At 39.0% G+C, this 13,109-nt stretch overlaps 1 protein-coding gene across 37 annotated transcripts in view; it reads left to right on the top strand.

Moving 5' to 3' along the window:
* BLTP1 (bridge-like lipid transfer protein family member 1) overlaps positions 1–11,648 on the top strand; it is a 108,329-nt gene extending 96,681 nt beyond the window's left edge. For 20 of the 37 annotated variants that reach the window (XM_083456876.1, XM_083456910.1, XM_083456908.1 and 17 more), the window contains 13 exons: positions 294–473; positions 1,287–1,424; positions 2,399–2,659; positions 3,127–3,277; positions 4,096–4,253; positions 4,810–5,002; positions 5,205–5,422; positions 7,553–7,804; positions 8,300–8,503; positions 8,748–8,942; positions 10,167–10,301; positions 10,605–10,770; positions 11,021–11,648. In XM_083456876.1, the coding sequence (XP_083313002.1) occupies positions 294–473; positions 1,287–1,424; positions 2,399–2,659; positions 3,127–3,277; positions 4,096–4,253; positions 4,810–5,002; positions 5,205–5,422; positions 7,553–7,804; positions 8,300–8,503; positions 8,748–8,942; positions 10,167–10,301; positions 10,605–10,770; positions 11,021–11,237 (2,468 nt within the window). In that variant the 3' untranslated portion in view covers positions 11,238–11,648. The remainder of the gene's footprint in view (positions 1–293; positions 474–1,286; positions 1,425–2,398; positions 2,660–3,126; positions 3,278–4,095; positions 4,254–4,809; positions 5,003–5,204; positions 5,423–7,552; positions 7,805–8,299; positions 8,504–8,747; positions 8,943–10,166; positions 10,302–10,604; positions 10,771–11,020) is intronic. The other 17 variants (XM_083456887.1, XM_083456911.1, XM_083456885.1 and 14 more) reach the window with 1 other exon arrangement.
* The last annotated feature ends 1,461 nt before the right edge of the window (positions 11,649–13,109 follow it).

The following is a 13,109-nucleotide window of genomic DNA, read 5'->3' on the forward strand; positions in this document are numbered from 1 at the left end:
CAACACATGTGAATGTACATTAAAGATTCAATTTTCTGTGTATGCATTTCATAGTGTTCATGGATGTGTTAGTGTCCTTTCCACTAGTATATGCAAAATCTTTCCTAGCTGATTTTTACAATTTTTGTTAAGAACAAACGAGATATATAGCTGCTATTATCAACAGTTTGTGTTATGCAGCCCAAAGTGCTTTTGTTTTTTTGTGCTAAGCAGAAATCTGCAGGCACTAGTAAGAAGAACTTAGGGTCCTTCAAAACAAGTGAAAACTGCTATGTTGTTCCTTATGGTTTCAGGAAATGTAGATGAAGAACCCTCGTCAGTTACTGGTCGTAAAGATTCGTTGAGCATCAATCTGGAGTTTGTAAAAGTTAGCCTTTCAAGAATAAGGCGTTCAGGAGGTGCTACCTTTTTTGAGAGCATGTCTGCAAGCAAATCTGCAAACAAAATGGATACTACATTAATAAACATATCTGGTATTTATCAGTCTTGTTTAATGTTGGACCTAGTCCACCATGCAGCATGGCTGTATATGTTCCATTTCATTTATGGGTGTAACAATAATTAACATTGTTTTCTTGCGATAATTATATTCTACCTCTATTTTCATCTCACTTTTATGTACCGTCTTTCTATATTACCATACACAGTTTACAAGCGGAAGAAGCAACAAAATATACAACAAATATGACTGTATGGCAATCTGATCCAGTACAAAAAGAGTCATAATAAAAACATAACTTGAAAATAAACAACTTGTAGCAAAGTAATATTCAGTAATCCTCTACTATTATTCAGTATAATAGTACACAATAAAATTAAAAAATCGGCATATAATAATTAAATAGAAATGCAGTTTTAACAATTACAATAAAAAATTACTAAACTGTAATCAGTAAAAGTAACAGCAAGTCAAAATGCATGAAATACAACACACACAAAACCGTGTAAAAGGTGGTTGGGCAGTACCGATGGTTAGGCTTTTGGTGGCTGCTGGTGTTCATGCTGTGTGGAAGGTGTAGCTATTTTGTGCTGTTTAAGATGGCTTTTTCTTCATACCAACACTTTTAGTATTTTATTGAACACTTTTTAGTATTTTATTATTTCATTGCATTTCTTATGTGTTTTATTATTGTAAATCATTTGGGGATGCCTCTGCTTGTGTGAAGCGATGTGTAAATATACTATGTAAATATAATTAGCTAAACTTACTTAAAAAGGAGGAAAGCACTTTGGAGCATATTGTTGCACATCCAGTTTTATACTTACTTTTTTAATTCTTTTATTAGCTGTGTGTGATATAGGATCTGCTTCCTTTAAATATGACATGAGGAGACTAAGTGAGATTTTAGCATTTCCAAGAGCCTGGTACAGGAGGAGTATTGCAAGACGCCTCTTTCTCGGGGACCAAACAATAAATCTCCCAGGTAAGTGATTAAAAAAATAATAATCCAGATTACAATGTAGAGAATTTTTAGCTGTTGTACTTTGCTCATTTTATTATTTATTTATTTATTTATTCATTATTTTGCTGTATTTCAACAATATGATTAGTTAATATTGTGAACATTTTTTGTGGTGGAGTCTGTGGTGGAAGTAAACAGCGAAGGTGTGTTTAATATATGTATGATTTGTCTTGGCCTTGAATCTGAGCTTTTTTAAAAACAGGGTTCACTCTTAAGCTTATATCCAAGTATGGTGTCCCGCTTGCACAACATACATTCATTTGTACTAATGGGGCTTTCTCTCTTCCCTGCTCTACCCCTTCACACATACCCAAGATCTGCCCTGGGAGGTTGGGGGACCCTCTAGAGCAGGTTGGGGGGGTGACTTCTGTGCACACACTCTGGTGCACTATTGGATCCCACCCTTAGTAATTCATTTATTTCTGTATCTTGCAACCGTGACAAATTTGATAGAGGATGGGCTGATAAAAAACAAGGTCACACTGAAGAAACGCACGCTTTGACAATCTGATAACATTTGCTTTTGGCTAAAAATGGCGCTGTGGGTTAAACCACAGAGCCTAGGACTTGCCGATCAGAAGGTCGGCGGTTCGAATCCCCGCAACGGGGTGAGCTCCTGTTGCTCGGTCCCTGCTCCTGCCAACTTAGCAGTTCGAAAGCACATCAGAGTGCAAGTAGATAAATAGGTACCGCTCCGGCGGGAAGGTAAATGGTGTTTCCGTGTGCTGCTCTGGTTCGCCAGAAGCGGCTTAGTCATGCTGGCCACATGACCCAGAAGCTGTACGCCGGCTCCCTCGGCCAATAAAGCAAGATGAGCACCGCAACCCCAGAGTCGGTCACGACTGGACCTAATGGGGTCCCTTTACCTTTACCTTTAATAATAACCTGCCGTTCAGTGCAAAGAATGGTAACGTATGCTTTCTTTTATTTGTCAGTAGCATCTGGCCCCGGGACACCAGATTCTATTGAAGGCGTAAGCCAGCACATGTCTCCTGAATCATCGCGAAAAGCATACTGTAGAACCTGGGAGCAGCCAAGCCAGTCCGCCTCATTTACGCACATGGCTCAGTCTCCTAATGTTTTCAATGAGCACAGCACAAACAGCAATATGTCACCTGGAACAGCAGCACATAACTTAAAATCTCCAGCTGTTTCAAGATCCAGGAGCGTGTCAGACTCTTCAGTTCCCCAGAGAGGTACGAACATCATTCTTTCCTTTTACTGCTTTAATTCACATGCTACTGTGTAATAATATCTTTGGGTCATGCCCTATATCATTCAGATTTATAGCAATTGTAATCTTAGCATGCAAGAATTTAATCAGCTATGACAACCATCATGCCACTATTATCAGCCACTGGGAGATGATGTCATGTTAGCCGTTCCTTTGAAGCCAAATTTGGAAATTGATTCAAGTCGTGTGGACTATTTCTGCATGACAACTCTTTGCTTTTAGCCACTGGTGGCGTTGGTGTAGAGATGCTCCACAAGATCATACAAATATATAATGGTAATAAGTTTTCCCACTGTGAAGTCATCACCACTACTGAAACATTTTCTAACAAAATTCACACAGTAGTGGAAACAAATTGTATCTAAAACTGGCATGTCATTGCTACTTTTTAATATTAAGTTTACAAAGTCTGGTGGTGTTTTATTCTAGATACTGTCTCAAAAACATCAACTCCATTTAATAAGTCAAACAAAGTTGGAAGTCAGCAAGTGACACCATGGGAAACGCTGGTTGTGTTTGTTATGAATTTGAAGCAACTGAATGTCCAAATGAACATGAGCAATGTAATGGGAAATACTACGTAAGTAAATTTCTGATACCTGTAATCAAAAGAAATCATTCAAATATGTGTGTATGTGTGTGCGACCTTTTCTTCTAGTAGTCTAAGTGAGATGCTTGGAACATTTTTCTCATTGACAGGGAGAGTAAGAGATCAATCGAAACAGAATGTATATAAAGAATGGAGAATATTTAAGGAATATCTAAAAAATTATTGTAAGAATAAGAATCTCCTGGCAGAACTAGAGCGATTCTTGTAAATAAAAGGTGGAAATGATATTATGTTTGGACGTACGAAAATAATTAAGTTAATTTGAGACTGTGCATTATAAAGGAAAGAATAGATACAGTAAATGAAAATATTTGGAAGTCTTTTTTAGCTAATTTACAGTAATGTTTTTGTTCTTTTTTGTGAGTTTGTAAATATGATATGGCATTTACATATATTAAATGTATAGTATTATTTCCCCCCTCTTTTTCTCTGTTCTTATATTCTTTCTTTTTTATTTTCTTGTTTTGTCTTTGTATTAAATGTTGTTGCATTTTGAAGGGGGAAAAAAGATTTTTCTCTAATTAAACATGTTAACCTTGTCAGTAAAAAAAAAATTAAAGAAAAAAAAGAGAAACATTTCTCTCATTTAGATCCATAAATATATATATATTGGCACTTGAATTTCCTTGTTTTTTGTTATGCCCATGTATGATTTTTAAAAAATGAACATTTTCCATAATACTTAAATTACTTCTAAGTTTTAAATACGTTTTCCAAATTTTATTTTTGACATATGAGAGGCAGAGATGGCATACAATGTATTTTTCTCATTTTTGTCACTGTTTTAGGTGGACTACTAGTGGATTGAAAAGCCAGGGCCGTTTATCTGTGGGCAGTAATAGAGATCGGGAAATTAGCATGTCAGTCGGTCTTGGGAGGTCACATTTGGATTCTAGAGGTGGAGTGGTTGGAGGTACCATAGATGTTAATGCCTTGGAGATGGTGGGTAAGTTGGAATGTCAGTGTGTGTGTCTGTATGTGTGCATGCACACAATAAGTCAATCATTTGTATTCATTTTAACATATACCTTTCCTTGGCAGAGAAAGGCTATAATCCAGCCTCAGTGAAACGGTAGACGTATGGCTTTTAATGTCAACGTTAGCCTGTTATTAAAACCTCTCTCGTTACTGGACCTAAGAAATGCACAACTTTGGCTAGATTGTGTCCAGTTTTTGCCCGGCAGTTCCTAGCTTCCACTGTGCTGTTCAAATCTTGAGCTGAATTCTGTGGCACATTTCAGTTCTTAATAGCAAGAAACTGTCAGTTGCCCATGCTCACTAGAAAGTTTGCTGAAAGTAGAGAGCAGGTGTGCTACAGAAAAGCAGCTGTCTCAGGCAACCCAATTCTCATACTGCAAGTGATCCACTCTCCTATTGTCATCCAGAGCTGGGAGAGACCTCAAATCTTATGACATGGATTGGGCTGTGTATTGGCAAACCATGGTGGAGAGGCGGGCGAGATACTATCTTGTTCCCATATAATGCAAATGTGTTTTTTTTAGCTCATATTTCAGAACATCCCAATCAGCAGCCAAATCACAAAATTCAGATTACCATGGGTTCTACTGAAGCACGGGTTGATTACATGGGGTCCAGTATCCTAATGGGCATTTTCAGTAATGCGGACCTTAAACTGCAGGATGAATGGAAAGTTAATCTCTACAATACTTTTGAATCCAGTATTACTGATAAAAGGTAAGGTTTCTTGCCATATCTAATGGTGCACATTTCTGCTCGTGTGGTTTCTAATCAAAGCAATTTTTAAAAATTGCCTTCTTAAGCTGTTATCCCATTTCTACTGTAGTTGCTACATTTATATACATTGACTACCCTCCCATTATAACCAAGTAAAACAACATGAATTCACAAGGGATATTATCTGATTTCAATGTTTCAGTGAGATATTTGTCCATGGAGATTTGAAGTGGGATATTTTTCAAGTAATGATTTCCCGATCAACCACACCTGACCTCATCAAAATAGGAATGAAGCTCCAAGAATTCTTTACTCAGCAGTTTGATACCAGCAAGAGAGCTTTGTCTACATGGGGGCCTGTTCCTTATCTTCCCCCAAAGAGTGTGGTCCATGTTGCAGAGAAAAGCTCACACCAGCAATGTATGTATTGAAACTGCTTTAGCCCATTTCGTAATTAAAAGTTTTATATTCCGATTTCATGATACGCTTGAACAATGTTTAATAATTTAACTAGGGGTGTTAGTACTGCAGGTTCCAAAGTCTCAAAAATGAGATGTTGTGAGCAACTCCTACCTGGCTAATAATAATAATAATAATAATTGATTATATATCCCCCACCCATCTGGCTGGGTTTTCCCAGCCACTCTGGGCAGCTCCCAACAGAATATTAAAAATAGAATCAAACATTTAAAACTTCCCTAAACAGGGCTGCCTTCAGATGTCTTCTAAAAGTCATATAGTTGTTTATTTCCTTGACATCTGATGAGAGGGCGTTCCACAGGGTGGGCGCCGCTACCGAGAAGGCCCTCTGCCAGATTGGCTTGGAATAATACGAGCTGTTTCCTAAGAATCAGGAAATAGCTCTGCTTGGCAGCCCACCCACTAAGTAAGTCCCCAATTCATAGGCTGACACATTTCTCAAGCATCTCCCACCCCGCTTAACCTGGCTGCTACTGATAATGTGGTAGCAAGTGGCTGGGCAATCTCTTTCCCCCTGATTTTAGAAGCCCTTGATAAAAACTATACGGCCCAGAGGCTTCTTGCATAGCAGTATGCCGGGTGCAAGTAGTCCTGGGATAATATAGTTTAACCAAAGGCTATTAATTCAGGGCTTGTTGGGATAGTGGAGGGAAGTAGAAATGGTCAAAAGTCTGGAAACGATGCCTTATGAGGAACGGCTAAGGGAGCTGGGCATGTTTAGCCTGAAGAAGAGGAGGTTAAGGGGTGATATGATAGCCATGTTCAAATATATAAAAGGATGTCACATAGAGGAGGGAGAAAGGTTGTTTTCTGTTGCTCCAGAGAAGCGGACACAGAGCAATGGATCCAAACTACAAGAAAGAAGATTCCACCTAAACATTAGGAAGAACTTCCTGACAGTAAGAGCTGTTCGACAGTGGAATTTACTGCCAAGGAGTGTGGTGGAGTCTCCTTCTTTGGAGGTCTTTAAGCAGAGGCTTGACAACCATATGTCAGGAGTGCTCTGATGGTGTTTCCTGCTTGGCAGGAGGTTGGACTCGATGGCCCTTGTGGTGTCTTCCAACTCTATGATTCTATGATTCTAGAATTATTTGACTTGCATTAAAATATAAAGCAGAGGAGAATTTACAGGTTGTAATGCTCACCTTGTATTAGATGTGAGTATTATGAGCTACAAACCTTGTATCTCCAAGCCCGGAAATGTGTATCTCAAAAACATCTCTATTTTTAAATGTGTGTGTTTAAAAAAATATATGTATCCTGCTGTGAGAACCCGCAAGAACTTTGGCATAAGTCCTTTGAGGTGAAAACTCATTTTTCTTTTCTACAAATGGAAGGAGTTTTGAAGTACAAAGTACTTCTAAACATCTAATCTACTTACATCAGTATTGCAAGGCACAAAAGATGAGCAAGCACTTTGCATCAAAAGAGCTATCCTACTCAATCAAAATAATACTTTATTTTGGGCAGACTACCCATGTCTTAAGAGAGTGAATTGATATGCAGAGTACCAGTGTATGAGAAAGTGAAGTGGTATGCAGAGTTGTAAAGTGCGTGCTCATTCTTTATGCCTTCGTTTTTGATGCAAGTGTAGATTAGACGTTTAGAAGTACTTTGTACTTCAAGCTACTTCCTTTTGGGTAAAAGAAAATGGAACTTCACCTCAAAAGACTTTAGTCCATGTTCTTGTGGTTTTTCACATCATGCATTTTTTAAACACACTCATTTAAAAATGCTATTCAGATGCATATATTTATTTAGTAGTATAGCTCTTTCTATGTTTATATATGGGGGTAAAGTTTTATAAATTTACGTAGATAGTTTCAAGAATCCATTCATACTATTGCTGCTGATCTCGCTGCAATAAATGTACCCTCAGCTTTGGAAGAGCCTGACCTATGTATATATAATTAATGTGTATATTTCTGGATAGGCTCAGAAGTTTTAGATTCCCTAGACAGACACACACACAGAGAGAGAGAGAAAGAGAGAGAGAGAGAGAGAGAAAGGCACAAATTCTGTTAAGTAGATATTAATGCCACTGTTTCTTCTGTATGCTTTCCTCCACAGTACTGGATGCAGCACATCATCGGCATTGGCCAGGAGTTTTAAAGGTGGTGTCAGGGTGCCACATATCCCTATTTCAGATTCCTTTACCGGAAGATGGAATGCAGTTTGGAGGCTCTATGAGCCTGCATGGAAATCACATGACATTGTCATGTTTCCATGGACCTAATTTTCGTTCAAAATCATGGGCTCTGTTTCATCTTGAAGAACCTAACATTGCCTTTTGGACAGAAGCACAAAAAATTTGGCAAGAAGGTATCAAAACTTATTTCTGCTTTCTGTTTATAGATATTTTTTATCCTTTTAAGTTGTAAATTCTACAAGCGCATTAAGTGCAAAGATCTGGGCTGGACAACTTCATACTCTGGGCTGACCTCTTGGGCCAAAGCTTGGCTGCATGTGGAATCATGAGACCAATGAGTTTATAACCCAATGACTAATCAGGAACAGGAGAGGTTTTTTCCATGACTCTTTGAAGCTAGATGAATTGTGGTTGTGACAGTCTAGTATTCTATGAGGCTAGTAATTGCATGTCTATATACTGATAAGAGTTTCCAGACAAAGGAAAATACCAAATTAAATCCAGTATCTGATACAATACATGGTGGGAGTTTTTCTCTACTTCCGATTATTGCATACATGCTCTGTAATTATGCAAACTACACTTTTTTTTGTTAAAAATTACATTCAACATGATTAGGCTCTTCAGTAAGCAAATAACCGTGTTTTTAAACCACCCCACCCCTCCAGGTTCTAGTGAACATTCTACCTATGTTGTGCAAACACTGGACTTCCATTTGGGTCACAATACTATGGTCACAAAGCCATGTGGAGCCCTGGAAAGCCCAATGGCAACCATCACCAAGATCACAAGGAGGCGCCATGAAAACCCACCACATGGAGTGGCGAGTGTGAAAGAATGGTTCAATTATGTTACAGCCACAAGGAACGAAGGTGAGGCCTTCTATCACATTTCTGCTTGCTGATCTGGTTATTGCTGGTGGAATTGCATGAATTTACAATTCAAAGTGAAAGAAGGTGGGGCAGCAGCATACTGACCGCATAGGACTACAGAGTTCAGCAGAACTTTGCTGAATTAATTTCAGTTATAGTATCTGAAATGATCTGTGAGTAGCAGTGATAACAATCCGAAGCCCAGTGAAATCAAAACATAGCTCTACTTCCTTTGTAATTGCAGAGTTGAACCTTCTCCGAAATGTTGATGCAAACAACCCAGAGAACAGCACAACAGTGAAAAGCTCTAGCTTGTTGAGCGGATTCAGAGGAGGCTCCAGTTACAATCATGAGACCGAAACTATCTTTGCATTACCAAGGATGCAGCTGGACTTTAAATCTATTCACGTTCAACAGCCACAGGAACCTTTATTGCAAGGTAAAGTGTGATGTGTTATACCTTCGGAACTACAAACCTAATTCATACCTTATGAAAAGTTCATTGAGTATTATTCAAAATCTGAGATAATCTGGCATTAAACATATAAACTGTTTTTGTGATGAAGACCATTTAGCAATCCGGTTCAATAGCTGAAAAATTAGATCAGTTCTAACTGTTTAATCCAAAGGAAAGAAGAAAGGAAAGTACAGTGGACCCTCTGGATATGAACCTAATTCGTTCCAGTGGTCCGTACGTACCCCAAAAAGTCTGCATTTAGAGGCGCTGCTTCTGTGCACGCACGTGGTGTGATAGAGCACTTTTGTGCATGCACGCACAGCGAAACCTGGAAGTATACACTTCTGGGGTTGCCACGTTCGCAACCCAAAAGTTACATTACCCAAAGGTAACATAACCCGAGGGTCCACTGTAGTAAGTCTGCTGTCACTCTGATCCCACAAGCAATGGCATATATACCATTTAATGGGCTTCCTTGACGCCAGTTGCACTGCACTAGTGTCCTATTTAGAACTTCTGGTCTGTGGGCCTAATTCGGCTCACTAGAGCTTCTCATTTGACCTGTAAGGCCATTTCACCCAAACTACAGCTACCTGCACTACACCTGACATCAAACATTGCATCTGGAGTGGGGTTAGGTAAAGGAGGTTTGCTGGCATCACCAATAAGCTTGATCAGTGGGGCCTGCAAAGCCCTATTCAAAACCCTGGGCCAAGATAGCGCTTTGAAAGAGGCTTCTGAAAACCCAAATATCAGAACTTTAGCTTAATTTTCAAAAGTCGCTTTCAAAGCACTGCTTAAAATACCACTTTGAAAGTGGATTCTGAAGGCCCCTGTGGGCAAAATAGTCACGTGATATAATTGTGGTATCAAGTGACTGGCAGATGGGTGTCTCCACCCCACTTGTCAGATTCGACCTCCGAAGGGCAGGAAAGATAATCTGGTCCACCGGCTAGATCCAGTTCCCACTCCTGGTTTAGAACTTCTGTTTGGAGATGTGGTGCAGAGCAGTAGTTGTAATATCATCTTGAAGCCAGTGTGTGCCTGCCTCGCCAAGGAGAGATGCCAAATGTATCAGTAGGATTTTTATTTTAAGATCACGCTGCAAATGATTAGCACTTTTTAAATACTAGCGCATTTTAACATTTGCCATTAAAAAGTTTGCATGCAAATCACCTCTGCCAAAATTATAACATTTTGTTACAGATCCCAGTGCTAAGCCAAAAGTGGAGTGCAGTGTTGTTACAGAATTCACGGATCACATATGTGTAACTATGGATGCTGAGTTGATAATGTTTCTGCATGACCTGGTATCGGCTTATCTTAAAGAAAAGGAGAAAGGTATGTAGATCAATTTCGGGATGATTTGGAAATGATACACTTCACAAATAGTTAATGAAGCCTAGCACATTAAAATGAGCATTTTTTTAACTACAGTTTATTACAGTTAAAATACTATATGTAAACATGCCTTGTAATTATATTGCTTTTATTTTTATATAGTGATCTTTGAGTGAAGGGCAATATAGAAATTTAATGAATAGTAATTATAATTAGGAACATCTTTGGTCATTACATTAACAATTCAATCTGCATTTTAAAGAAATCTAATATCTATGCCTTATTGTTTTTACCCTTTTCTAGCCATCTTTCCACCACGTATTTTTTCTAGTCGCCCGGGACAGAAAAGCCCCATCAGTGTACTTGATGAGAGCTCTGCTGAGAAGGGAGCAGAAGAAAGTATTACTTACACTACTGTGGATTGGAGAGAATTTATCTGCAATACATGGCATCTGGAGCCCACACTCAGGTAAATGAGTCATTCTGTTTGCAGGAAAATTGGGAAAATTGGAATATTCCCACCCTTCTAGATTGGTTCTACATAGTGAGAGAGAAGCAAGGGAACTTTACATTGCAGTGTGGAGTGCTTCTGTTGAGTATTGCAGCCACTTCGTTCTGTTCCCCATTCCCTAATTTTTTCCCTCTCCCCTTCTCAGTGGTCATGTTTATTTCATTTGCATGTTCAGTTATTGACAATGCTAACATATGTTAACTTTTAGATTAATCTCCTGGACTGGAAGGAAAATTGACCCAGTAGGTGTTGACTACATTCTTCAGAAGCTAGGCTTCCATCATGCAAGAACTACTATTCCTAAATGGCTTCAGCGTGGGGTCATGGACCCACTGGACAAAGTTCTGTCAGTTCTTATCAAGAAGCTTGGCACTGCACTACAGGATGAGAAAGAAAGAAAAGGAAAAGATAAAGAAGATCACTGAATTAACAGGGCAACTGAAAGAACCCAGCAGTTTTTTGCTACTTTATTTAAAACTTGATTGACGTTGTGAATAACTGTTTACCGTGGTGTACATGATGCCATTTTGTATTCAGTCTAGTACTACATGACCAATGTTTGTGAAGAAAAACTGTAAAGCTGCTGTTTAGCATTCACAATTGTATTATGTGCAATATTTTGCATCTCTAAGCTACAGATTAACTGTGAATTTTCATAACTTTTATTTGCCATAACACTGAAAAAACCCTTTTGGATAATGTGATTCCCTGAATGGCTTTTTCTTGTCAATGTAGATTGTATAAATTCTATATGTATTTAATTTATGGAACCGTGATTGCTATAGTGCTAAATCATTTTAAGTTTGTTATACTTGGAATAAAAATTAATGTCAACACGCTGGTCTTTTTATTATTATTATTTTTAAAAAATGTTATCCTAGGAGTGCTGAGAGTGAGGCAGGCAGGCGAATAATGACAAAACTGTTAACACTAAATTCAGTGTGATCAGCATTTTGGCCAAAGCGTTCATGGGATTTGCCTACAGATAGTAGCTTTGAGAAGTTGGCTGTGCCTTCCTAAATAATCGTTTACAATGAAGCAAACAAGTCAAAAGAAGCTGCAAGTCTCAGACGGAGAGTTGAAATGAGAACTCAGATGCTACACCCATGGCCTCCTGCAGCTCTGGTACTAAGTCTGGACTTACTGAAGGAACTGAAAGTGCATCTCCCTTGAAGTCCAGAGGAATGAGGAGGAGGGAGAATTTGCCACTTAATCCCACCCCCTTGGCCTACAACTCCCATGATCCCTAGCTAGCAGGACCAGTGGTTAGGGATGATGGGAACTGTAGTCTCAAAACATCTGGAGGGCTGAGGTTGAGGAAGCCTGGGGTTGAACCAATCTGGAAGGGTGAGGACCTGCCTCCCCTTGGAGATACAGAAGATTGGCCCAGACAATGAATCCAAGGGGATAGATAACAAATCAGAATACCCTCCCGTGTCATGAACTGGCAGGTCAACAGGGAGGAGGAAGGGGGTCTTTACAAGGGGTGTAGCTGGGACTGGGGAAGCAAGTGCTCTCAGTGTGATGGAGGATGAAGAGGAGATTGGGGTCAGTGCATAGGAACCACAGCTGCTGGACCCATTGCCAAAGGGCCCCCTGTCTGCGCGAAACACAGCAGGCTCTGAGGCTTAGGGAGCAGCAGGAAGGACACTCCAGGATGCTGAGACAGGCAAGAACCACAGCCCAGCTCCCATATGTGGTGGACCTGTAAAAGAATAAAAGTGTATTGGGAAATAATTCAGAATGAATTGAAAAAAATGTTTAAAAGTACTTTTTTTTTAAAAAAGTACTTTTCGTTGGAGATAATTCAGACAGAAATTCCCAGGTGTCAGAAAAGGTTATTTATGTATGCCACTACTGTGGCCCTTGTTTTGTTAGCCCCAAAATGGAAAACGAGCGAAGTCCCAACTAAAGAAGAATGGCAATTTAAACTGATAGAATATGCGCAGCTTGTGGACCTAACATATAGAATAAGAAAACAAGAAGAACACACGCTTAAAGAAGATGTTCATTGAATATATGGAGGTAAATTATGTACACTTGAAAACATTGGCAGCATTAAGTTAAAATCAACAGTGTAAATAAGTTTTGATAGATGTAATAATGGAATACTGAATGGTTTAGTTTGTGTAAAATAGGCAGGGATTTATGTTTTGCAAAATGAACGATGAGAAGTAGGGAAGTCACTGATATTTTAAGGTTGTTTAAATGAATATTCTAAAATGTAAAACAGAAAATTTAATAAAAAATATAGTGAGAGAAAAAAGATCCACAGCTCAGCTCCCTAGCTGGCCAGC

Source organism: Podarcis tiliguerta (assembly GCF_965153285.1).
Source record: "Podarcis tiliguerta genome assembly, chromosome: 9".
In the NCBI taxonomy this organism is placed as follows: domain Eukaryota; kingdom Metazoa; phylum Chordata; class Lepidosauria; order Squamata; family Lacertidae; genus Podarcis; species Podarcis tiliguerta.